Source organism: Hyperolius riggenbachi, chromosome 5 (genome assembly GCF_040937935.1).
Source record: "Hyperolius riggenbachi isolate aHypRig1 chromosome 5, aHypRig1.pri, whole genome shotgun sequence".
In the NCBI taxonomy this organism is placed as follows: domain Eukaryota; kingdom Metazoa; phylum Chordata; class Amphibia; order Anura; family Hyperoliidae; genus Hyperolius; species Hyperolius riggenbachi.
This window is the reverse complement of record NC_090650.1, coordinates 253420421-253447913: the sequence shown is the minus strand read 5'-3', so window position 1 is coordinate 253447913 and position 27493 is coordinate 253420421. Positions and strand designations below refer to the sequence as shown.

At 43.9% G+C, this 27493-nt stretch overlaps 1 protein-coding gene across 1 annotated transcript in view; it reads right to left on the bottom strand.

The window, feature by feature from the left end:
• GMDS (GDP-mannose 4,6-dehydratase) overlaps positions 1 to 27493 on the bottom strand; it is an 863777-nt gene that overhangs the window by 696444 nt on the left and 139840 nt on the right. Inside the window, exon 3 of the mRNA XM_068234599.1 lies at positions 19269 to 19313. Coding sequence (XP_068090700.1) covers positions 19269 to 19313 — 45 coding nt within the window. The remainder of the gene's footprint in view (positions 1 to 19268; positions 19314 to 27493) is intronic.

Here is a 27493-nt window from a genome sequence, read left to right as displayed (position 1 = left end):
TGCGGGGATTCCCAGCCCTTTTTACCTTTTGGCAAACTGTACATGAGTGGCAGTAGTTAGTCACATCTATCCGCATTCTAGGCCAGTAGAAAGGAATCTGCAGGACACTATCAAATCCAGGGACATACGTGCCCTGCCAGGGGAATGTCATGTGCAGACTTCAGCCCCCGGAAGGCACTAGGTACCACAAGCAACTTGGTACCGACACATTTCACCTTTGGTGGGGTGTACAGGCTCACTGTACAATTTCCCACCTTCCCAGTGTACCTTGAATGCAGCCTCATCTGTGAGGGACTCAGAAGACTGTCTTCTGAGTGCCTCGAGGCTAGGGTCGGTCTGGAATGCTTGCATGAATGCAGCACTCAGTTTCAGCCAGCTGACCCATGGCATATGAGGTCAGTGGCCGAAAGGTACCATCCCTGTGGACAGAGGGGGAGGAGGTTGGAGCACCCTCCACCCGTTCTGAGCTGAAGTTCTAAGCAGCACGGCTGCGAGTTACTTCTAGTAGTGTTGGGCGAACAGTGTTCGCCACTGTTCGGGTTCTGCAGAACATCACCCTGTTCGGGTGATGCTCGAGTTCGGCCGAACACCTCATGGTGTTCGGCCTTTTTAGTTCGGGTTCGCCCGAACAGCTCAATGCCCAGCCGAACAGGGCCCTGTTCGGCCGAATACTGCCCCCCTATGGGGTCGCAGGCATAAGGTGAGAGCATGCCCCGGTCGCGGGGGGGGGGGGGGGGGGGGTCGGAAATTCCCCCCACCCCCTCCGCTAGCGCTCCCCCCTCTGCCCGCTTCCCCATAAAAAAGTTTGATGAAAGTACCGGTGGCTGGCCTGGCAGTAGAGTGAGCGAGGAGGAGGAGTCCGGAGAGTGACGCGTTGAGGCCGGGCAGCGGGCGGTTCAGCGGTAGTACCCTTGTGGTACTTCCGCCCTTTCTCTGACCTCACGTCCTCTGCATACGAGGGTACGCGTCACGCGTACCCTCGTATGCGTCATCACGTAGAGGACGTGAGGTCAGAGAAAGGGCGGAAGTACCACAAGGGTACAACGCTGAACCGCCCACTGCCCGGCCTCAACGCGTCACTCTCCGGACTCCTCCTCACTCACTACTGCCAGGCCAGCCACCGGTACTTTCCTCAAACTTTATGGGGAAGCGGGCAGAGGAGGGGAGCGCTAGCGGAGGGGGTGGGGGGAATTTCCGCCCCCCCGCGACCGGGGCATGCTCCCCCCTTATGCCTGCGACCCCATAAAGCCCCCAAAAGCGGGATGTTCGGGGAGTTCGGGGTTCGGGCCGAACATGCCGAACATCTGGCCCATGTTCAGCGAACGGACCCGAACATCCAGGTGTTCGCCCAACACTAACTGCTAGGACAGGTACACCTTCAGAATGGCACACACTGGCATTACTTACATCATTTTTACATGCAGGAATGACCGTAACAGGCATAGTAACATTTTCATCACAACTGACAGATTGCACATTTAACACAGGTACCTTTGACTCTGGTACTATTGAATCCGGTACCCTTGAACTGGGCACATTAAACCCATCTCCCCCATGTTCTTGCCCCCGTGTGCAAAGTACCTGGGTGTGGGCAGTGTCCCATCTCCATCCTGGCATTTTGAGGGGCTTGGGGCAGGTTCATAATAGGACACAAGCTTGCCCAGGTCGGTCCCCAACAAAACTGGGACCAGTAGTTGGTCCAGGATCCCAACAATCTTCTCTTGAACCCCCACCCCCCAGTCGACGGACACCCGAGCCTGGGGAACGTGAGAAAGTGCCCCAGTGAGGGTAAGGCATTTGTCAGGGATTTTTTCCATTGGGACTAGGTGACGCACCAGAGTGACATCCGCTCTGGTATAGTGGAAACCGGTGACAAGTTGGGCTGGGGTGCGCTGGCTGGCTGCGTTTGCTGTGGGCAAGGTACAGGCGGTCTAGGTGCTGGTGGTGTCTGCCTCCGTTCTGGACCTTTTGCCACTGCTTCTGGACAGTTATATTTCATGTGTCCGGGCTTGCGACAGTAGTGACAGGTGACCCCTTCGGGTGCTGCAGGCCTGGGCGTGGCAGCTGCACTGGGTGGCCTCTGTGACAGACGGCTCACAGGGGCAGGAGGGTCTGCCAAGGTATTGGGCTGACCTCTCCAGCTAGATGGTGCAGTTCTGCGTGTGTCAGGCACCCGGGTAGTCACAAAGGTTTCAGCAAGGTCTGCAGCGACAGTCCCCGACTCAGGCTTATGTTCCAGCACAAACTGTCGTACATCAGCAGGGCAAACGTTCAGAAACTGTTCTAGGACTATCAAGTCCTCCAGGACATCATAAGACCCTTTGGTATGGCCTAGAGTCCACTGGCGGAGTGTGGTGAGTAGACCGCTGACCACATCTCGATAAGACGTCGATTTTTTCTGCCAGGACCTGAACTTTTTGCGATAGGCTTCTGGCGTCAGCTGGTATTTAGCAATAATTGCGGCTTTTATAGCGGCATAATCTTTTTTTCCACAGGTAACTCTGCGAAAGCATCAAGCTCTGTAGCGCAGCAAAGGTGTCACCACTGGTCTTGGGACAGACTATACTGATGGCATGCTTTTTCCAAAGATCGCAAAAACAAGTCAATGTCAGTGTCTTTTTCAATAGTAACAAATTTTGATTTTTCGCTTACAGGCGAGGCGGCTCCTTCAGCAGGGAGGCTGGGGGATTAACTCCAGCTGGCCTGTTGCACCTTGGCCATGTTCAGTTCATGCTGTCTTTGGCGCTCCCGTTCTGTAGCAGCAGCTTGGCGCTCTTCATGCGCTTGGCGTTCTGCAGCTTGGCACTCCTCTCGCACGCGCTCCGCTATGTACTGCAGATACTTTTCCAGGTCAGGGTCCATCAGCTTTTGTAATGCCTGCTGCATTACCGGGTCAGCACAAATGGACAGTCCAGTACTGGCCGGTTCCAGGCGCGTACTCGGAGAAGCTCTGAGACTGGGGTCCATACTGAAAGTCTCCTGCTTAGTCGTGGTTGTAGCAGGGCCCACAGGATGTTCAACCTCTGGCCCATTTAACTCAAGTCGAGGGGAACCAGAAGCTGAAGATTCTATGCATACAGTGTCCTCAGTGGACACATCCAGCACCCGCAGTTGCTGGCTATCCCATCTGTATAAGTCTACTATCAGGTCCTTTTTTTTTATTATCTTCCCCTTTAAAATGCATAGAAAACCAAAATTAGCTTACCTGGTAATGCTGTTTTTAATAACCCTCCAGGACAGGTGCTACATATGAGATTTGGGCTCCGCCCTCAACAGGAAACACAAAGAACTAGCTCTCTAAGTTCCACCCCTCAATATTCACCTGCCAGTACGTTCCAATTAACTGTCCTGATACCGATTCTTCTTTCAAACAATTTAACAAAAAACTTGCATGTACATAAACATCCGTATAAACACAGAAATATATGCTTCAGTCAATATTATACATAAATATATATATATCAAAATGGGTGGGTCACCTGTCCTGGAGGGTTATTAAAAACAGCATTACCAGGTAAGCCAATTTTGGTTTTTTCAAATAACCCTCCAGGACAGGTGCTACATATGAGAGGATATGCAATAAATACCAACCTCAGGGCGGGACAACAGCCTGAAGAACTTTTCTTCCAAATGCCTGTTCTGCTGATAAGCCCAGTCGGTAATGCCTAATGAAGGTGTTCACGGATTTCCAAGTTGCTGTCTTGCAGATATCCAACGCTGTTGCTCCAGCTCTATAAGCCCAGAAAGTTGCCACTGACCATGTTGAGTGAGCGGTTACCTCTCTAGGACTTTGAACTCCTTTTGATTTGTAACTGACAAAAAAAACTAATAACTAGAGGTTCTAATGCTAACCTCTCATCCAAGTATAGTGATAAGGCTGCCACTTGGATCTTTAGGGTACTCAACGCTAGATTTTTGTCAACGTATTCTTGCAAAAATTCTAACACTGTAGCGAGCTTATTGGATCGGAGTCCTGTCTTTCTCTTCCACTGACAAAAAGTTTTCCAATAGTTTTGATATATTGCTCTAGTGACTTTCTACTTTTAATTATATTCTCTGTCACTGTCAGATAACCCTCTATCTTTTAAGATCTTCCTTTCAGAAACCAAGCTGTCAATCGAAGATTCGAAATCTGAGTCCATTTGTCTTTTCTTTTTGAGAAGGGTTAGTCTGTCTGTTAATGGCATTGGTCTGTCCATCAGCATCAACTTAATCATTGGATACCAGATTATTTTCAGCCAATCTGGTTCAATTAATATTAGATACATTGTTGTCGATTTCAGCTTCTGTAATACTATTGGTAACAGCGGTATTGGAGGAAATGCATAGGATATTTGAAAATCCCACATTTGAGCCAAGGCATCTACTCCCGAAGCGCCTCTTGGGTCTAGAGAGAAGAACTGGTGGCACTGAGTATTCTCCAGATTGGCGAATAAAGTCGATCTGTGGTTGTCCCTACTTTTTCGCTAACAACTTGAACAGTTCAGGACTTAGCATTAGTTTGATAGTCTCTTCCTGCTCAACAGATCCACCATGTTGCTTAATGAACCCTTTAGGTGAACCGCTGAGATCGATTGAAGATTGTCCTCCGCCCAATCTAGCAGCTGCAGTGTGAAATCAAGAAGTTGTGATGACCTGGTACACCCTTGTTTGTTTACATACATCACTACTGTTATATTGTCTGACCTGATCTTGAACCTGCTGGTCTTAACCTGTATTTTGCATGGTCTAGGGCTCTCTTCACTCCCAGATGCTCTCTGAAATTTGAAGATTGGGTCTTAATCTGCTTTGACCAAGTTCCTTGTAGATATATCCCATCTATGTGGGTTCTCCCAAGAATACTTGCGTCTTAACACTTGTCATCTGAAACTACCATAGTCATCCCCGAGTGACATTGTCTGCTATTATACACCAACTGAGTGATTGTTTCACCGGTGTTGGAATAGACACCATGCGGTCTAAAGCTGCATGACTTACTTTCCAACTGCGCAGGAGCCGTTGTAATATTCTCACGTTTCAATCAAGGATGGTCGTAGTCAGCCAACTTCGCTATGCTGGAACTACATGTGGTTTTACTCAATTACACTTCGCCAAACTAGGGTTGCGAATATCAAATATTCATTTTGTATGTATCACGTAGACTACGCATCAAAATTACGCAATTACACGTAGTGTGAAGCGTAGTGTGTGCGGATGCTTGTGCTCATATGCAAAAAATTGTACGCATTAATTGCTCTATAAATGCTTATACCGGGACTTCTTCAATGCATACATTCCCCTTTCCCCTGCGTAAATTTGTAAGCATACAATCGCACGCCGAAAATTAGACACAAGAAACTCCTTCGTAGTTCACTACGCAATACACACAACTACGCATAGTGGGCATAAGCTACGCGTAGCAGTACTTCACTACGCGTAAATTCGTAAGCGTTTTGAAACTTGACCTATGAACTACGATGTGTAGATGCGAACTATGATGCGTAAATTCGCACTGGCGTAGTTTCTGCTCATCCCTGGTTTCAATGCCCAATACACTGCCGGTGCTGTGGATGTCAAAAATCCTATTAGACTCATCACTTGATTAACTGTTATAATTGATTTTTTTGGGGGGAAATTTTCCACTAAGGCATGAATCTTGACTAACTTGTCTTGTGGAAGAAATAATTTCTAAGCTATGGAAATTAATTCTGAACCCCAAGAACTGAATAACCTGTGTCGGAATCAAATTTGATTTTTGTCGGTTCCCTAACCAACCTGCTCGTACCAACTGCTGGATGACTAGATCTCTGATGTTTCCACTTCACAATACTGTCTGTCACTACTAAAAGGTCGTCTAAGTATGGCATTATCATAACACCTTTTTAAATGTAGGGTTCCCACAATTTCTGCCATTGTGAAGATTCTGGGTGCTGACGTAATTCCGAATAGGAGCAGTAGCAGACCATGCTTTCTTAAGAGAAAATTCAACTTTTTTGGGGGGTTTTTAAGGCAGCCTTAGACCTTTAATGCTAACTCATTCATCTTCCAACCTGACTAAATGCAGCATCAAGTTTAGAGCATGAATCCCCAGGCTTAGCGTCTTCCTCAGAAAATGGAAAACGCCTTTTTAAACCCTGAGGCTACTTTCACAGTGGGACGTTGCGTTATGATGCAACGTTACAATCGCAACGCAAACTTACAATGCAACACCCCCAAAAAGTTGCATCGCCAGTTAATGGCTCGTATTGTCAAATACAGTATGGCCTACAGGCAATGAAAACTATGCTTCTAAGTCATTACTGAGCATGTGCAAACCGTCTAACGCAGCTAACAATGTGTATAACGCACAGCATGCAGCACTAACAATGCTATACGTAACACACAAACCCAACGTGTGCACTGTGAATGTCCCACAGACTTAGTATTGCTGTGCGTTAGTCTGCGTCGAATCATTTATAACGTGCGTTTTTTTAATGACGCACTGTGAAAGAGTACTTAGATACAAATAGTCTTTTATCCGGCTCTTTCCATTGAGCTGTGATTACGTTTTTAATAGAGGAATCTGAACTGGGAAACAACTGCTCACATGGTTCCATTCCTGTGTATAGCATGTAAAAAAAAAATATATTGCAGATTTTTTTTTTTTTGGTGGTGGAATATCCAAAGTTGAATGAATTGCCTTCAATAATTCTCCAGTTTCTTCCAGCAGCAAACTTAAACTTTGAGGACTTTACAGTCTCCTCTGCTTCACTCTGTACAGATAAGTCCACAGAAGATTTGGAATCAGGATTAACAACTTCCTGCTCACTATCATCTTCCTCTTCAGAAGAGAGTATTATTCTAGCAGATTTCCTTATTGCTTTCTTACGTTTTGTAGATTGAATTTAAGCAGTCTGAAGCAGTTGTGAACCTGAAGTAGAAGGAAGGCTTTTTCTAAAAGCTTTAAACGTTTCCACCATTTCTTGCCTAATGGATAACAAACTCCTTGCAAGATGCTGCAGTATCTTCATTATTTATGCTTAAATGCATTTTTGACAAGATACTTTAGGCCAGTCTAAGGCCTCTTGCACACTGCATGCATTTGCAGTGTGCAGGGAGCCCAAGGCTGTTTTCCCACCAGGATGTTGTGTTTTAGGGAACGCTATAGGTTGCATAACATACCCCTAACGCAACGCCTGGTGGTGCTGGAGGAGGACGCTACCAAGAACTGCGTTATGCAGCTCTTGGTGCGTCTTTTTCGCGCTGTGCGATGCGGAGACCACGTGATCCGCATCACGTGGTCCCACCAGCCAACTGCCACACAGAGCGGCCGCTCCAGGAAGTAAACACTGCACATCAGTGTAGTGAAAATTAATTAGCCATGTGGCTGGCCGGAGGAGGAGACCTCCTCTTCCAACATAACTGCACATGTGCTAACAGTCTAACGCGGCTTAGCCGTTCATAACGCACAGCATGCAGCACTTTTGTCTTTACCTGCTGAATTACAATGCAGCCCATTGATTTTTCATTGCTGTACGGTGGGCTGCGTTTACAGGCTGCACTAACGTGCGCCTGTAACGTCTAGCTGTGAAAGCAGACTTAATATAATTCCTTACTACAGAGAAGGCAATTGCTGGACCCATCAGAGCTATCAGTAGGCTCAATAGCATCCTGAAAAACATGCAAATGATGATTTAATCAATTAAGTCTGCTGCTAACCAGCATGCATAAATACTTAACATGCCATGAGATAGCTATTTGGCATAATCAGTAAAACCCAGACTTAGCTCCACTCATAAAGCGAGGCATATATATCAAGTATAACAGTGAAACTTAATCCAATTTCAAAGTTTCAAATTCAAGTAAATTAAATGATAATATAAAAATCATGCTGCCCATTCCAATGCAAGATGCTTGACAAATTAAATGTGCACTGAACACATTTGCTGGGACAATTAATTGATTTTGTCCACCTGCGTGCAAAAACCTCATGATGAAGTTATCTGCAGCAAAGTTCTAAAATCCAGCAGTTTAAATAAAGACATGAGACCATGCTTAAGTTAAACACCCATAAACCAAACAATTTGGGTAAATAAACAATGCTGAATCCATGGGCAATAGTAGACAAAAGATTTTCTACAACCATCAGCGCTGTAAGGAACTAAAAAAATCTTCCCCTGCGCCAGGTTTAGGCATGGACCTCAGAATCAGACGGGCAACCATCCTCCGATGTCTGCTGCCACTTACTTGGTCTGCCGTCCTCTGTCTCGTGTCCATCTCCACCAAACACCAACCGCGGTCTGGGGAATGGACCTCTCGGCTTTCTGACAGCTGCGCGTACCGGTTACCGGATCTGATGTCCCGTAAGGGTGGAAGTGTCTTGCTCACAGCGCTATTGCCCTTGCCTCCGCTCTGGACACGCTGAGAATCACACTACCGACAAAGGAAGTCACCTTTCCGCCTCCGCAAAGTGAAAGCTTCCTTCCGACGCGCGATCGGTCTCCACCATGCTGCCTCAAACACCATCTCTCCTTACATAGCTGACCTCCAGCATGATTCAGAGATCCACTACCGTGGAAAAACAAGGTACACCCCCAGTAATCCTTCCAGGACAGGGCTACCTATAAAATTTCCATGGCCTCAGCACTCCCTGGCTGCTGACCATATCTAGCTGTAGAGAACTAGAGGCTTCCCGGGACAGGAAACAAAGAACTGGCAGGTGAATACTGAGGGGTGGAACTTAGAGAGCTAGTTCTTTGTGTTTCCTGTTGAGGGCGGAGCCCAAATATATGTAGCACCTGTCCTGGAGGGTTATTTGAAAAAATAAATTACTGAAAACAACCCAAAAAAGCCCAATTGGTGGTGAAAATAAATAAAAAAAAAATAAAAAAAAAAATGATATCGATCATTTCATTGTGATTAGTAGCGATTAAACCATTGGCAAATGAAAGGGATGAGCACTGAAAAGGTGAAAATCGCTCTTGTCCTTTAGGGTAAAAACCTCCTTGGGATGAAGTGGTGAAAATATTCACCAGCAGAATGAGATAACTTTCATACCTCTCATATGACCGGTATTCCTTAAACTGGCTAGAAAATAATCATAAACCCCATGTATTTCTAAGCTGTCTACATGGCTCTGGTGAGTCTGAGCCCTTGCTGTGTGGGGAGCTCACCAAATGGTATCCTTTCCACCTGGCAGGCTCACACTTAAGCTCCTTAGTTACTCCACTGGTTATAAAGTAAAGACAATGTAGAAAATTTTAGAGTCCAACTACTGTCTATGCCTATATATTGAAGGGATTTCCACTCCTACAATAAAAAAGGGAAATCTCTCCCATGAAGGCATGAATAGCAAAAGAGATCTAAAATTTCTCCTATATGAAAAAAAAAAACTAAAAAAGCATTTTGCCTGAAATGACAAAACTATTCCCTTCCAACTGGTTCCTTTTTAATGCCCTTTTCTTACCACCTTCCCTTCATTCTTGTCTTGGGGCCCTTACAAAGAAATCTCTTGTTAGATATTCATTATATTTATATTGCATGCAATATGTACATTTATAGCTACATGAAAATGTAAAGGCAATTAAACAAAAAAGTAGATAAGGCCACAGACAAGAGTTGCCCATTTGACCAAGCACATTAATAGAGAAAAATTGGTTATTTTCCACTATAAAAAAGGTTTAAATATGTTTAATTTTATTGGATTTGAAATATTACTTGTATTTTGACACTATGCAACCCATTTCTAGTTTGAACACTTAATTTATCTTTCCAGAGCAGATTAGTGTCCCCCTCCCCATAAGCCAGATGGGAATTGTATTTAATTGTCCAGGAGACAAATCCATCAGCTTGCACAACTTATCTTTGTTTCAACCTAAAGTGAACAGGCATCGTTGCCAAAAGTAGTCATCTTGTACTTTCCCAGCCACTGAGGCTCCCTGTATCTGATTTTAAACAGAAGCTACAGAACTGGGGAATAACAGAGTTGGCGGTTCTATATAACCCTGTCTGTGCTGGAAAAAAAATAAAGCTCTAGACCAAAACATAACTTCTATTGCTTTTTTTCTCTAAAGAATCATTCTGTATTTAAAGAGCAGATGGACTGGGGCCTTTTAATTTACATCAGGGCTTACACAAATTATAGTTCTCAGTGAAAGCCCTAGTAATTCCTACAATTGTGTTTCATTTGCCCATTTTGATTTTTTCCCTTCATCACCCAGAAGGGCAAAACAAAATAAGCAAAGCTACCGGTACAGGGAGTTTCCTGTTTGGGTCAAGTTTGTGACTAAATCTGCTTGTAGCTTAGGTAAAAAAAAAAAAAAAAAAACCTTCTAAAGGGAGTGAAGCAAGACAGAGGCTGATACTCATTTGTATTTAAACAATGCACATTGCCTGGTTGTCTTGCTGATCCTGCTATGTAAGCGGCCATCCATTACCCTTGGAATCGGCGTCAATCACTAATGTGTCAGCTTGGTAAAGATAGTAAATTACATAAAACATACAGGACTTGCCCTAATAAACGTTGAAAAAGTAGCCAGAAAGATCATGGTGACCCAGAACTACTAGGAGAGTAGGGGGGGGGGGGGGCGCTAAAAAACTGGAAAGCCCTCTTGCTAAAATACTTAAAGTGGACCCAAATTAAAAATACAAGATTTCAGAAAAAAAAAATCTATTTTCTAAATTATAATAGCCTTTTTTTCAGCTGCATGATTGCATAAAATATTTTACATTTATTGGAGGAACCCCTCCCTTCCTTTCAAATTGCCGGGACAAAATCCGGCAAACTGGTGAAGTAGATGGTGTCTGGGAATGGAGGAATTGCTAATGGCTGCCCCCTGTATAACCCTAGTTATGAAAAGAGAAGGGTGAAAAGCATGCACTGAAATGATAATAGGTTTGAAGGAGTGTTTATCTTTGTGTCAGGATGGTGCAACTAAATATTGGTTTGGGTCAGCTTTAAGTCTTATTCAACGGTGTTTATTGAAAAATCAATGAAAACATACAAAATGCAATCAGATAGCGCAGACGAAAGACAGTAAGTACAAAGTACAATGAGTGACCTTCACATTACTATATCCCTTTACAGGGTTTACTTTAATACTTCAGTCTTTAACCCTCCTGGCGGTCTATTAAAAACCGCCAGGGGGCAGCGCAGCAGTTTTATTTTGTTTTTTTTTTTTAAATCATGTAGCAAGCCTAGGGCTCACTACATGATAGCCGCTGTGCAGCGGCATCCGGCGATCTGCGATCAGGAAATCCCGTTCAAAGAACGGGATTTCATGGAGGGCTTTTCCCATCGCCATGGCGACGGTCGTGATGAAGTCATGACGTAATCGGGAGTCCCGATCCACCCCTCAGCACTGCCTAGCGCCGATAGGCCAGGCTGCGCAAGGGGTCTGGGGAGCTGCGCGGTGGCGATCGGTGTGCACACGCAGCTAGCAAAGTGCTAGCTGCGTGTAGCAAAAAAAATAAAAAAATTGTGCAAATCGGCCCAGCAAGGCCTTAGAAATCCTCCTGCGCAGCTTGCCCCGAACTACGTTTGGGATTACCGCCAGGAAGGTTAAGCCCTATCTACTCCCCTAGTAGATCTATGTCACCATGAACTAGTGATGGCGAAGTAGATGCAAATAACCTCGAGTTGATGCAAATGTATGCACATTTTTATGCAAATTCACAACTTTATGCAAATTTATGCAGCTTGAAAATGAACCAATCAAATTTTACCTCAGCAGGATTCGATTACTTAATTTTCAAGCTGCATAAATTTGCATAACAATTTGCATCTACTTCACCATCACTACCATGAACTTTCTGGATATACCATAGCGCTGGGCCAAGTCCGATCCAACAGAGCCATATTGATCCATGCCATGCACTTATTAGAATCAGAAATTCAAAACAGGCTGTATGCATGTTGGATTGCTGGTGGTCTAAAATTTTAAAGCTATAGGTTCACTATACACTAGTAGTTGTGTGCCTGGCTTTCAGTGACAAAGAGATTTGCATATTCAGGAGTGATGCATCATGGGAAACCCCTCTTAAAGTGTAACTGTGTGGCAAAAAATCAAAAATCAACTTATTTTTATCTGGTAAACAAGTTCTAAGAATGCTAACAAGGCAATCCAAAAGTAAAAAAACAAAAAAAAACAAAAAAAAAAAAAACCCTTATCCATAAAGCATTACCCAGTTTCCCTGGCTCTTATTTAGTACATTGCCACACAAAGGAAGATGCAGGGCATGCTGGGTTGTATTTTTGCTTCTTTACTTTCCCCTCAGACTTCACTAATGCAGCCCGATTGGCTGAAGCCTCTTTCCCTCCTGTGTTCCCCTGCCACATATCTGTTACTCTCTGATTGGCCAATATTTCTCATGTTGAGACAATGCACTTTCTATTGCAGGGCTGGGAGGGAGTGTATGAAGACTGTGGAGAAGGGTGGGCAATGCATACACAAATCAGGGAGAGGAGAGTAAGGGAGGAAAATCAGGATTGGCTTTAAGACAGTTAAATGGAGAATAATAAGAAGGATTTTCTCTTTACTATAGAAAAAAAAAAATCACTAAAATCAAAACATGGACAGTGTGATACATAAGTACAACAAGTATTTATCTACTTATATATGTGTTTTTTTCTGAAATAGCATGGCTGACCGCTCCTCTTTAAAGCTGAATTATTGCAAATACCTTGTTTTAAAAAGGCAAAATTATATTCAGAAGTTTTGGTTGTATTTTGGTTCATTATAGCTATGGTCAGAGCAGACCACACTGGGTAGAAGTGCATTGGGGAAGCTTTTGTTTCTAAGTGTGGGTTGTTGGGGTTGCTAGGGTATGCCAGGCTACTGATTTATACCTAAGGCAGGGAAAACATTTGTTATATTTGTGCACGTGTCATTGCATGTGGCAAATATTTGTGCACGTGTCATTGCATGTGGCAAATATTTGTGCACATGTCATTGCATGTGGCAAAACGTGCACTAACGCCCTCACCATTGAGGTCAATAGCCCAGGATTTGGGAAAAAAAATTTACATTCGTTCTCCATTTACGCAATTTAAAAATCAGTGTTTTTTCCTGCACAACAAGTGTTCAACAAAACAAGAACACCTCAACGTCACACTCCACCCCACTTATTGGAATTGGACCAGTTACTGGATATTGATCATCACCTTTGAGTGAATAGCACAAACCAACATTTTTCTTACATGCTGCCACAGAGAAGATAACTATTAAGCAGAGACTCCCATTTAGGGCATCATTTACAAACACCAATAGCTGACTGATTTTGCAGGCTGTTTTCAGTCAGTGTTGAGGCTTCAGTTACAGAGCTCACTTCAGAGGTTTCTACCAGTTTGAAGTTAATTTCTAATCTTATGTTTACATCCAACATTGTCCAACATTAGTCCTACGTGGAAAATGGCAATGTCTAAAAGCAAATCAGACATATGAAAACTGGCGTCACTAGATTGCGTTACTGGAAAAAAATCTGGCACATACTCTTCAAATCAGTGCCAGATTATGTCCAACACTGATAGTCACCAGCACCATCCCCCACACCACATAATATAAATATTTAATAGGCGCATTTGGGCCAACACTTTGAACCTCTCCAGCACTACACAGCGCTGCACAATCATCAAATGACTGTTGCGCATCTAAGGGGCAGAGCTTCACCACAAGCTACTGACCCTGCTCCCCGCCACTGATACAGAGTAAGCACCTCGCTCTATTGCAATGAAAATGAGACCCTCCGGAAAGTGCTGGGGGGAGGTAGTGGTGTGTGAGTGGGAAGAGGTAGTGGTGTGTGTGAGTGGGGGGGGGGGGATGTGATTTGGAGAAGGGATCTTAACCAGTTTACTCACAGGTATTGTCTAGCCAATAATTTGCTGACCAAAGTTTCCTGCATATTTCTTTCTCCTTGAAAACTTGCATTTTCAGCCAAGGTCATAATTTCCCAAGCTTAATCTTTGAGGAGATACATTTTTTTTTACAGCAAATAAAATCTTTAACAGTACTTCTATGTCCTCCAAACTGTTCCTAAAGTTACTGAGGCACATTCTGTTTGCGATGCATCTCATCACAAAAATTAATCTTACCATTGTAAATACTAACACTTTGGGTAAAGTCTTACTTTAATTTAGGGTTGGCCTAGGGGTAGTCTGCTTAATTAGGCTTCAGGATTTCAGGCTGCCCAATTCTCAATTTGGGGTGGAGGGGGTGGACCTCTGCCCAATTACCATTGGCCATTTGTATGAAATGCTGCCTAACTGTATTTGAGGGAACCAGCTGCCCAATTAGGGTTTTGGAGGGAGGGCAAGATGCCCAATTTCATTGGGTGGTAAAAAAAAAACACTTTCCCAGTAGCAGTTGGTTAGGATATGCCGCCTAAGGGCCTGGGCATAGTCACATTGCTGAGCAGATTTAATCAAATCAATGCACATCAGTGTGCAAATGTAGTGACAGTAGGCAGAGACTATGCATATGCACTGTGCAGCATTGTGTTCTGAATGCACTGCTGCATGCATTTTGAGCACAATGTAGAGCTTTCCTATTCAGTATAGTGGAATATGGTCATATTCCTAACAAAAGCAATGCAGGTGCCATGCTTTTGTGAAAAAACGTACAGCTACCTCTGTTGCAAAGCAATGCAATAGTGTGCCCACTGCCCAGGCCCTTTGTGGATTGGAGCTGACTATTTGTTGAGGGGCATACTGCTAATTGTGCTGTTTGATGCACACTGCTTAATTCTGTGTTTTGGGATAACCAGTTTGTCATGTGGGGATCTGCTTGCACAATAAAAAAAAAAATATCTGTGCAGTAAACGTTGTGGAAAGACAACCATATGAGACTTTGCTAGATCTCATATGGTTATTTGGATGGCAACAAGGGCCTTATTTTTTATTAAAGGAGAGGGGCTTCGGCTTACATTTTGCTGGACAGTCCCACTGTCTGAATTGCACCGCTACATTTGGCTCTGCCCATGATCATGGCCAGGTCCACTTTTTTGGCACTGTGCACAGCTCATTGGCTCCTTTCTGGTGCCCAATGTGCCCTGGATCCTAGAAATGCCACTGCCATTAACCCTCACTATCTGCTACTATCCTAACCACTAAAACAACCGAACCAGATCGACCCGTTCTACTGCGCAGACAGGAGTCCTTTTGCATGTGCGCAGTAGTGAATACGATTGGATTTGGCTACGTCCGCCTAGCCCGAAGGAAGAGCTGCTACTGCACAGGATCCCGGCGAGGTAAATATATCATTCCTTGTCAAGGGAGGATTGTGGGAGGGTTTGGGGGAGCCAGTGCTGGATTACCTAATCCTACAGGGGAGGGGAAAGTCTCATTGGGACCCCGAGGCTTCCCTCTCCCGAGGCAAGCATCCCCAAATGGGTTTTTGTTTTTTGAATACAGAGTTTCTTTAAATTTAATTTGCTTTTATATTTACATAATTTGGATGAAAAAAATAAAATAAACCCACATCTGCCCATCCATCAAGATCAACTACAGTAAGAAAAAAATAAAATAAAAACAAAAACATCGTGAACCCCCACATATCCCAGTTGATCCAGGGGAAGGCAAAAACCTTACAAGGCCTGGGCCAATTAGCCTTAAAGTGAACCAGAGACGAGGCACCCTCATGTATTTTACTATAACATCAGTGGGAACATTAGAGAAAATATCTACCCCTGCTCTGTTTCATTCTTCACTGTGCAGCCTGCTTGTTATCAGCCCTGATAAAATCCCCCAACTGAGCATTCAGTCTAGCTTTGCTCAGCAATCATAGCCGAGTCTGTCTGCTCTGATGTCTTTTCAAGCTCAAGCCTGCCCCCTTCTGGCTGTGCTATAATGACTCAGCTATAAGGATTCCTGAGCAAAGCTAGACTGAATGCCCAGTCTGGGATTTTATCAGGGCTGATAAGCAGGCTGAGCAGTGAAGAATGAAACAGAGCAGAGTAGGCATTTTCTCTAATGCTGCCACTGATATATATGGTAAAATACATGAGGGCGCTTTGTCTCTGGTTCACTTTAAAAAAGGAAAAATTCCTTCCTGACTCCAGATAACAAGAAATCCCTAGATCAGCTCTTCTAGTAATTCTAGCCATGGATGCCCTTCAATGCAAAGTAAGCATCCAAGCCTTCTTTAATTGCACATAAAAAGTTTGCCATGACTACTTCCTGAGGCAAGATATTCTAGATTTTAAACCACTTTCACTATGAACGACCCTTTTGTAAATGGATGGCACTTTTTTCCCCCGCATGCAGAGCATGCCCCCTTGTCTGTTGTACAACCATAGGGACAAATCGCTAATCTGCCAAGCTTTTGTATTGTCCTCTGATGTATTTATACATGTTTATCAAGTCACCTCTCAGTAGCCTTTTTACCAATCAAAATAAGCCCAGTTTTCTCAACCTTTCTTGGTAAGCGAGATCTTCCATCACTCTGATTTAGTTGCTGTCTTTGTACCCATTGTAGTAGGTCAATGTCCTTTCTGTAGTGTGGTGCCCAAAACTGTATATCATACTACAGGTGTGTCCTCACAAATGATTTATACAGGGAGAGTAATATACTAGTATCGCAATGTATTTTCCATTTTATGCATCCAAGAATTTTATTTGCTTTAGCTACTGCTAGGCATTGTGTGCCATTACTTAACTTGTTATCAACCAGTATTCATATGTCCTTCAAGTATGATGTTCCCAGCTGTATGCCATTTTACATGGTGATCTATCACTGGTAAATCCAAGGTGCATGACTTTACATGTAACATTAAATTTCATCTCCCATGTGCCTGCCCATATGGCCATGTTGTAAAGATCCTGTTGTAATATGTCACAGTCTTAGTGTTGGCAATCATGCATAATTTTGTATCGGCGGCAAAGAGGGCTACATTACTCTATGAAGTCTAATAAATAATAGATTGAAAATTGCCAACACTACATCCCTTTGGGGATGCTAGCGGTTTATTGCTTGGAGAAATAAAAATTGTCAGAAATGGTTTAGAGTGCAGCTATCCATAGCATAAATAAGATTTGTAATCAGCAGAAGACAACGTGACTGGTTATTACTGAGTTTTAAATTGCCCTTTTCCTTATGTACATAAGGCATCCTTTAACCGGTGTGTGTGCTGGGGCACACTGACTGCAAAGTCTGCATGAGGATATTTCTTTCTTTGTAAAACATAACAAGTAGTAAATGTCACTTTTGCCGCTTTCAACAAGCATAAAGGCTAAAGGGCAATAACATGAAAAATGTTATGTGAACCGTCTGACGTCAAAGCAAGTTTTAGTAAAGCCATTGGAAAAAACTTCAAAACTTCAAAAAGTTCAAACTGCCAGACAAGAAAAAAAAATCAATTGTGTTAATGGAATTGCTGTGGATGGGTCAGTACTGGGGAAAAGAACCCACTCCCCTTCCCAAGATAAATATGTCAAGCACCACAAGGTTATAATTAAGAGAAGGTCATGATTAAGAGAATGGTGCTAATGTTTATGGATCATACCCCATTCAACCGTCAAAATTTTACATTATTTTTCCTCCCACCAGTCAAAAGTAAAAATGGTCAATAAGTTTCAGTCAAATAGATAAGCAGTGCTGGCAGGCAACTGGAATTGAAAAAAACATGGCAGCCTCCACATCACTCACTTTGAGTTCAATTTAATGTTGAATATTGTTTAAAGTGTGCCAGCTCAGGACCAGAGTAGGAAGATCAGTGAAGCCTCTGGACCATCCAGGGGTTTCCTCCTACTGAGGTATCTTTTTTTTATCCCGAGTACAGCATTGTTTTTCTGCCATCCAAGTGATTTATGGTTTCTAGATATCGGCAAATGATGCTTTAGTTCCACTGAAAAGTCATTTGCATAACTGAATTCTTCACCCTTACTGTAAGGAGAAAGAAAAACAAACGCAGTCTAGTTCTTTGTAGGCTTGAGACTGGCCCACCATTAAAGGATCCCTGAACTATGTACAGAGTTTCAATACAAAAACTGTAAAGTTGCAAACTGGATAGAACCTTAAAGCAGAATATAACCCTGCATTTCAACTTTGCTCTAACACATTATTTACAGTATATTATATGCAAAAAGCATTTTTTTTTACTATACCAGCATTGGAAGGGTTACACAGAGCTTTAAAATTCCTGGAGATTTCTGCAGACGCATCCGAAGCGGACATAGATATATTTATGTAAACAAAATGTATCTAAGTGTTGAATGTGACTCACTCTCACTGATGAGCTGGAGGACAGCCAAAGAGTGTGTAACATTTCTCAATAGATACATTTGACTAAATAGAATGTAACAATCTGAACTTCTGCATATCTCTCCACGGAACTTTAAACCTCTGTGTTTAACCCTTTCAATGCTGGTCTAGTAAAAAAAAAAAATTTGCATACAATATGCTGTAAATCATGTTTTAGAGCAAAGTTGAAATGCAGGGTTATATTCCGCTTTAAGAGGTAATTACAATAATGCAAACGAATCTCATGCTAGTACAAGTCAGTATTCATGACGGCATAACAAATTGTATTGAGTCACCTCCCATGGTCCAATTATAAAATTAAAAGACAACTGTAACAGGAGGTATATGGAGGCTCCCATATTTATATCCTTTAAGCAATACCAGTTGCCCGGCTATCCTGCTGATATTCTGCCTCTAATACTTTCAGCCATAGATACTGAACAAGGATGCAGCAGATCAGGTATTTGACATGGTCAGATCTGACAAGATTAGCTGCGTGCTTGTTTCAGTTGTGATTCAGACATTACTGCAGCTAAATAGATCAGCAGGGCTGCCAGTTAACTGGAATGGTTTAAAAGGAATTAAATATGGCACCTCCATGTACTGCTCGCTTCATGTTCCCTTTAAGGCAATATGCATACCCTTATGAGCAAATTAAGAAAGCTTTTTTAAACATGAATTTGTACTAGATTAATAGGGGATTTTATTGCTTTGTGCAATTTCCAAATCTTAGTGACTTCACTGGGAGTGTTTTTATGTTGTGCATTACATCATAAACTATTCATTACCGCTTTAAAGCTATGACCTGTGCAGGCTGCTGCTTATCTGACCTTGCGGGAAATGTACACAGTACTTATACCCCAAGGAGACCAGGGAATCACTAGTGGACGCTCTCTGATAAATAGTACAATGAGCTGGCGAGATTACAGGCCTTGCTGCGCATTCTTTTTGGAAGTTTTGATTTGTTATCTGTATCTGGAATGGAAAAATCATAGAAAGGACAGCAAAAAAAGGAAGCTCTGGAGGCTGCTGCATGCAAGTGATTTCATCAGCCTGCGCTTGCTCTTAGTCACTTACCTCGTAGCCCTTCTCCAAGAGGAATTCAGCCAAATAAGAGCCATCCTGGGAAGAGGAAAAAACACAGATTAAGAGATGTGAGAAACATGCACAACATACAGCTAACATTATGTAATAGTGTGCTATAGAAATCAGAGTCTGCAGCACCGTGTACTAACTCCTTGCCAACTAAAATGTTTAGCCATGTGAGGGATTCAGGCAGTAAAAAGCAAGCTCCTCTAGGGAAAACTCATTTTATTGCTCAAATGAGGGTTCAATGTTATTTCACCTAATACACTGAAAAATACTACAGTTACTCACCTTAACATGAGAATACTGACATGATCTGATATTAACTGACATTAACATTATACAGGCTCCAGCTTACTTCAAGGCCCACACCAGGCACAAGTGTATGTTTTACATTTATTAGTTTGATATTAGCAAAAATTTCTCAAGCCAAACTCTGCCCAAAACTTTTTCCAGCTTTACATTAAATGTTAAGCTTTAACATTAACATTTTAATTGAATCTTCACTGGTATCTGGAGCACAACATGCTGTACATTGTAACTCGAAAGTGAAAAAAAACCTTAAAGAGGACCTGAACTGAAAAAAAAAAAAAAGTCAATATATACAGGTCATACTTACCTCCTGTGTAGTCAACTCAATCCCTTTCGCCTCTCCTGCGTCCTGTTTGTCCACTGATCGATGGAAATATGTCCTCCATTTTGAAAATGGCCATTACCCCATAACAGCTTCCTGGTCAGCACACTTAAAGAGAAACTCCAACCAAGAATTGAACTTTATCCCAATCAGTAGCTGATACCCTTTTACATGAGAAATAATTCCTTTTCACAAACAGACCATCAGGGGGTGCTGTATGACTGATAGTGTGGAGAAACCCCTCCCACAAGAAGCTCTGAGTGCCGAGGTACTTCTGGCAGTTTTTAGTCTGTGAATCCTGTTACATTGTGGGAAATAGCTGTTTACAGCTGTTTCCAACTGCCAAAACAGCAAGCAGCAGCTACATCACTTGCCAGCAGTAAAAATGTCACCATGTAATAAATGTCAGAATATAAATCAAGGCTTTAAAATATTTTACGAGGTGGACAAGGGGAAGGAACGGACATGACGGAGTAGGGGGCGTGATCTTCCGCTTCCCCGATCTGGCCGCTAAGCGTAGTGTGGCGTGAGCGGAGGACCGAGGGAGGTAGACGGGGGAAATAGCCCTGCCCAGCCAAATCAGCCCGGTCCTGGTATCCGCAGCAGGGAGGCTCCCCGAGAAGAGTAACGCTGGGTGAGCAGGTCGGAGCTGTACAGACCGAGCGGACACGACGGAGTAGAGGGGCGTGTTCTTCCGCCTCTCAGATCTGGCCGCAAAGTGCAGCGTGGTACGAGTGGAGGACCGAGGGAGGTAGACGGGAGAAATAGCCCCGTTCAGTCAAAACCAGCCCGGTCCTGACACCCGCAGCAGAGGGGCTCCCCGAGAAGAGTAACCCCGGGTAACCAAGTCGGAGCTGCACAGGCCGAGCGGACAGGACGGAGCAAAGGGGTGTGGCTTTCCGCCTCATTGAACTGGCTACCGAGGGCAGCGTGGCAGAGGTGAAGCAGAAGGGGAAAACAGCCTTGCCCAGCCAAACCAGCCCCTGTATCGGGGGCAGAGGGGCTTACTTGGAAGAGCAACACCCGGGGAGTGAATGGGGGGTATACAGCTTGAATAGCCAGGAGGCATGAGAATACCCGGAAAAGGAGTCGGAGGACAAACAGCACGGGGAATCACTGGATTCACTGAAATCACTGGTATACATACCTGTCCATGGAGCGAAGTATATAATCTGACGCCGCAGAGAGAGATCCGGTGGGATCTGAGGGCTGTTGGTGTGGGGTCCGCAGTTCACGGTGAGGAAGCTGTGGAGAGCCCGGAACGGGAGGAAAGAGATCTGGGGGCACGTGACAGCTGTGGGGGAGGAAGGAGCCGCCATAATGGTAAAAGACAAAGATAAAGAGAAAGAGAAGAAAGGGAAAAATCTGACCAAGGAACAAGAAGGAGCTGGTCAGGGTGCGGTGAACAGAATGTTTAATTTGACAAATAAAACCCCTATAAAAGAACCTGGGATGTTAGATAGTTCCATGGCAACATCAAATATTAGCTCCCCAGGTATGGAAGCACTGGAAGAAAATGCAACTCAGAGAGGCAACCTAGAGGAAATCTGGAAATGTTTAAAAAGCCTACCAACCAGGCAGGACCTGGAGGCCCAGACAGAAAGAATTGTGACATCATTGAAGCTGGAAATAACAGAAGTAAAAGAGGAGCTGAATGCCCTACGGGAAAAAACGGGCAACATGGATGAGGTAATAACTAAACTGCAAGCAGAGGTGGAGGAGTTAAAGAAGACAGGTGAGAAGCAAAAAAACTGCTATACAGCTTTAAAGTATGAAGTTGACGATATGCAGAACAGAGAAAGGAGAAATAATTTGAGTGTAAGGGGGGTCCCAGAGACTATTCAGAATGAAGAAATAGAAAACTGCCTACAATCTATATTTAATACACTACTGGGTCGTCCAGAGGAAGCTAGTATTAAATTTGATAGAGTACACAGGGCACTTAGGGTGAAGCCTAATGGGAACGAACCCCCAAGAGACAATCTGTAAATTTCACAATTATCGAGATAAGGAGGCCATATCGGAGAAGGCAAGACAGAAGGGGAGCCTGGAGTGGCAGGGGGCTAATGTCAGTATTTTCCAGGATCTATCCTTTATGACTGATGCTACGTAAAGCAATGAAACCTTTGTTGCAGGTATTACAACAGAAGGGGATACAGTATAGGTGGGGATTCCCTTTTTCACAGACTATTCGCAAGAATCAACATACACTGGTCCTGAAGAGGCCAGAGGATCTCCCTTATATATGCAAGGAACTAAACATACCCCTGATTGAACTACCAGACTGGGATCTGGAGGGTCTGGGTAGGAATAAACTCAGCAATAAGTAAAAAGTTGGTGGGAATGGGGATGGGGGCGGGGGGCTGGAGGGGGGGGGGGAGAGAGGGGGATCTGGAATGGTGAAAAATTGTGTTTTTGTTTTTTTTTTTGAATGTTTTATATGTGGGGGGGGGGGGGATGAGGGATAAGAGGGAAATATATGCACATGATACAATGGAGGTTTGCGAGAGGGGGGAGGAAGGGAAAGGGAAAGGATAAAACACAAAACCCTGGTTGGAGTGATGTATAAGATGTGTTTTCTTTTTGCACAGGAAAATAATGGGGAATAGGCACATTGGACTGTTTCCAAAGAGAGAATTATATGTTGTTATGAGAGGGCTAGAGGGGAGTGGCGCGCAAACGTAGGTGAGTCCAGGGGAAAATTAAGAGGAAATAGATAAATAGGAGAGTTGTGAAGTATAAGATGGGGGAGAGAATTAGAAGGGGGAGGGGATAGGACGGAGGAGGGAGGGGGAAGGGGGGGAAAAAGGGAGAGAAAAAAGGGAGAGAAAAGAAAAATTTAAAAATTAATGGATGAGCTGGAAAGGTGCGCCACTCCCATCTAGCCATTATGATCATATGAGTGAAAAGGGGCACATTGGGAGGAGGAGAAGCAAGAAAGAAAGAAGGGTAGGAAATGAGCACTATACTCGTGTACATGTATGTATTGTGGTAATAGAAAGACACAGAAGAAGGGTAAAGGGAAGGTTTCATATTTTTCAAGAATAAATTATTCAGAGAATTGAAGGGAATGGAATTTAAATAGGAAGGTGAAAAGAAGGAAAGAGTGTCACAATATGAAAAATAAGCACAGTAAAGTAGGGATAGGAACACATTGTAAAGAAGTGAATATGTAACGGAGAGGGGATGGTGTGCAACTTGGGTGAGTTTGTAGATAATATGTAGGGGATCAGATGAGGATATGAATTGGGTGGAGGGGGTGGATGGGGGGTGGGGGAGGGGAGGAGTGAGGGGAATACAGGGGGGGATTAGACTATGGGGGAGCAGACGAACCCGGGGAAGCACACTACCCCCTCTCGGTAAGGGTGTGGGGTGGATGTAGTGGAGTTGGGGGGGGGGGGGGGGGGGAGAGGGGATAGACTACTGGAATTGTTGGCTTTAGGGGGGAGGGTATGAAGATGGAGGGAGGAGATTTGTGAAATGACCCGCTTCTCGTGTCCCCCCCCCCTCTCTGGACGGCGCTGGGGCCCCTCCCTTGCCCCACCCCCTCCTTAGGGGATCTCCCCTGCCCCCCTCCCCCCCCTTTTTTTTTCTCTCCTCCTCTCCCCCCCCCCCCCCTTCTTCCTCCGGGACTGTCCCCTTCCACTACCCTCCCGCCTTTCCCTTGGGTTCCTCCTTTTTTCCTACCTTGGGAGCCATTTTCTGGGTCCCCGGGATGGATAGGCGGGCCAGATGCGGGGGAGAGTGGGGGGCAAAACCCTGCTCCGGGAAATGTCGTTTTGTTACCCTAGAAGGTGATGCAACACACTAAGAGAACCGGGGGAAGGTTCTCAATGGATCTATTCCTTTTTAAAAAAGTGGGAGAAGATATAAGAACTGGGGGCCGGGGTGGGCCCAAATCTCCCAGGAGGAACGGTTGCAAAGGGGGGAATGAATGGGGGTATGAAAGGGGGAATGGGGATCAACGGGTCACTCCAATGGTAGCAAAGGGAAGAATAGAAAATGCTGGAACTTAGGATATGGTCACTGAACGTCAGGGGATTAAATATCCCGGAAAAGAGATCAGCAATTTTGAGATTATGTCATAGAGAAAAGGCTAATATAGTCTGTCTACAAGAGACTCATTTTAAGGGTCCTGTAATACCTCAGATATATGATAGATATTATAGGTCTGTGTATGTCAGCACCCCTCAGGAAGCCAAAATTAAAGGTACAGCAATCCTGATAGCAAAAGAAGTCCCATTTGCACTTAAAGGAGAATATGCTGACCCACAGGGTAGGTTCAATATGATTAAGGGTGAAATAGGAGTTAAGATGGTTACAATTGGGTCATACTATGCACCGAATAAGGGCCAAGTAAAAACACTAGAGGGATTTTTGAGGAAATTAGAAGAATTTTCAGAGGGGAGTATAATAATAGGGACGGATCTCAATATGGCATTGGAGCCCAAGATGGACACGTCAAAGGGAAGAACTACAATAACAGATAGCACATTGAGAAAATGCAGGAATCTCCTGCACGGATCTCAATTAATAGATATATGGCGGGTGGGAAATCCCTCTAGCCGTGATTATACATATTACTCACAAATACACAGATGTTATACGAGGATAGATTATATTTTTGTATCCCATGACCTACTTTCATCCTCAAGATCCGCTAAAATTGGCTCAATTACGATGTCGGACCACGCACAGGTAACAGTGATGTTGGATTGGGGTGGGAAAGATAGAAAACCTATGATCTGGCGGCTAAATGATGCACTGTTAAAAAACAAAGAGGTGGTAAATAGGGTCAGGGATGAGTTAAAGAATTATTTGGAACTCCGGGGGTGAGGTGGCAGCACCGACGGTCTGGGAGGCCCACAAGTGTTATATAAGAGGGATACTAATTCAAGAGGGAGCTAGGAGGAAAAGAGAAAGAGAAAAGGAGATAGAGAAGACTCTAGATAGGATAAAGGGATTAGAACAGCAACATAAAGGAAGGCAAGAGGAAGAAGTTATGAAAGAGGTAATAAAGGAGAGGGAAAAGTTAAAAGAATTACTGTTTTTTAAAGTTAAAAACATAGCCTTAAGGTGCAAGCGCACTTTTTACGAATATGGAAACAGATGTGGATCAATGTTAGCTAGAGCGCTTAAGAAGCAACAAAGAAGTAATTATATCTCTTGTATTAAGGATGAAGGAGCAAAGAAACATCATAAATTAGAAGAAATATCTCAAGTGTTTTGCGAATATTACACTAAATTATATAACATAAGGGGGGGAAGTAGATAAAGAGAAAGGAGGAAAGGAAAAGGAAAATAGGGGAATACTTGGAACAAAGTGGTATGCCCAGGCTGTCGGAAGACGAAACCTCGTCCCTGGAGTTCCCAATTACAAGTGAGGAGGTGAAAAGAGCACTTGGGCAGTTACATAAGGGCAAGGTGCCAGGACCAGATGGTCTGACTACAGATTACTATGGGATATTTGAAGAACAATTAATAGGTCCGTTGATAGAGATGTTTAATGTGAGCTCGGGGGAGAGATTTACGCCCCGTATGTTGGAGTCCCATATTTCGGTTTTGCACAAGGAGGGCAAAGACCCGTTACAATGTCAGAGCTACAGGCCTATTGCACTGTTAAACGTGGACATAAAAGTATATGCAAAAGTATTATACAATAGGCTATCGCCATGTGTGAAGGGACTGATCCATATAGATCAGGTGGGATTTATAGAAGGTCGGGAGGCTAGGGATAATACGATCAGAACACTGGACTTGATCCAGTGGGAGAGGGCGCACTCCAACCCTGTGGTGCGGTTGTCGACAGATGCCGAGAAGGCATTTGACAGGGTGGAGTGGGCCTTCATTGAGGGGGTCTTGAGGTATGTGGGGATACGGGAAGAGATGAAAAACATGATTAATGCTTTGTATGCCCAACCAAACGGGAGCGTTAAGGCTAATGGTGTCCTGTCTGGCCCCTTCAATATTATGAATGGGACCAGGCAGGGATGCCCTCTCTCGCCATTGATTTTTGCGCTCTCGTTGGAGCCCTTCTTGTGCAGGGTGAGGGGGGACTCCAACATACGGGGCATAGGGGTGGGGAAGGGTGTACATAAGGTGGCCGCATATGCGGATGACATGCTGTTTTATATTACAGAACCCCACATTACTTTGCCAAATCTGCTTAATGAATTCCGGGTTTACGGTTCCTTGTCAAACATGAAGATAAATATGGATAAAAGTGAGGTGTTGGGAAATGGGCTTGGGAAGGAACAATTGCATCAATTAAAAGAAAATGTCCTATTTAAATGGCAAGAAAGGACCCTCAGGTATCTGGGGGTAAGGATAGCTTTCACGGTAGAGGAATTAGTGGAATATAATTATATGCCTATGTTGAGACAAATAAAACAGGACCTGAAGAGTTGGGACCGTCCACAATTCTCATGGTTCGGAAGAAATGCTATTATAAAGATGAATGTATTACCCCGGTTGCTGTATATATTCCAGACCCTCCCGATACCGACCCCCCCTTCGTTTTTTGGGACACTTAGAAGTATAGTGGGGAAATTTTTGGGAAGGGGGCAAAAAATGAGTAAATTATAAAATACAAACAGCGGAGAGGGTTAAGGGAGGACTTTCAGTGCCTAACTTTAATACCACGAGGCCGCAACCCTGGTGAGAGTAGTGGATTGGCATAAACATGCAGAGGATAAAGAATGGGTGAAGCTGGAAGAAGAGATGGTGGGTGGATCAATTAAGAATATACCATGGTCGGCGGAAAAAAAGGGGGAAATAGAAATGGGTAAGGGTATGTTATTGGTAAGACACACACTGAGGGTTTTTTTTAGGAATAGAGGGAGGAAAAAGGTCTCCCCGTGGCCTACACCCATGATTCCGGTCCTGGGAAATAAGAACTTTCCATTGGGGGCACAATTATGGAAACATTGGGGAATGGAAAAAGAGGAGGAATTGAGAGCTCGGGATTTGGTAAAGGAGGGGGAGTGGATAGAACTACAGGAAATAAGAGAGCAGAAGAAAAATGAGAAAATAGATGAATGGGGCTATCTTCAATGCAAATTTTTTTTGACGTGTTGTGGCAAGAAGAGCACCTTGAGTAGAGTATTAACACCGTTTGAAGAACTTTGTGGGAGGAACGATAGGAGTGGGGGGGGGAATTCTCTCTAGAATATATGCCTTGCTAAACGATTCGGAAGATCCAACAGCTGTAATAAGATCAAAGTGGGAGAAAGACCTGGGGAGACAATTTACGGAAAGGCAGTGGCAGAGGGTGTTAGAATTATCTAGTAAATCTTCAATTTCTACGAATGGACAGGAGGCAGGGTATAAAATATTTGTAAGGTGGCATTACACCCCAGTAAGGTTGAACAGAATGTTCCCAGGGACATCGGCAATGTGTTGGAGATGTGGGGAAGAAAGAGGGGATTTTATGCACATTTTTTGGGGGTGTAAGTTGATAGAACCATACTGGGTCCAGGTAAGAAATCTAATAGAGCGTATTGAGGGGACCAGGCCGCCGGGAGACCCCGCCTTCTATTTGCTACATTGCAATGATTGGCCCCGGAAAAAATATGATAAATCT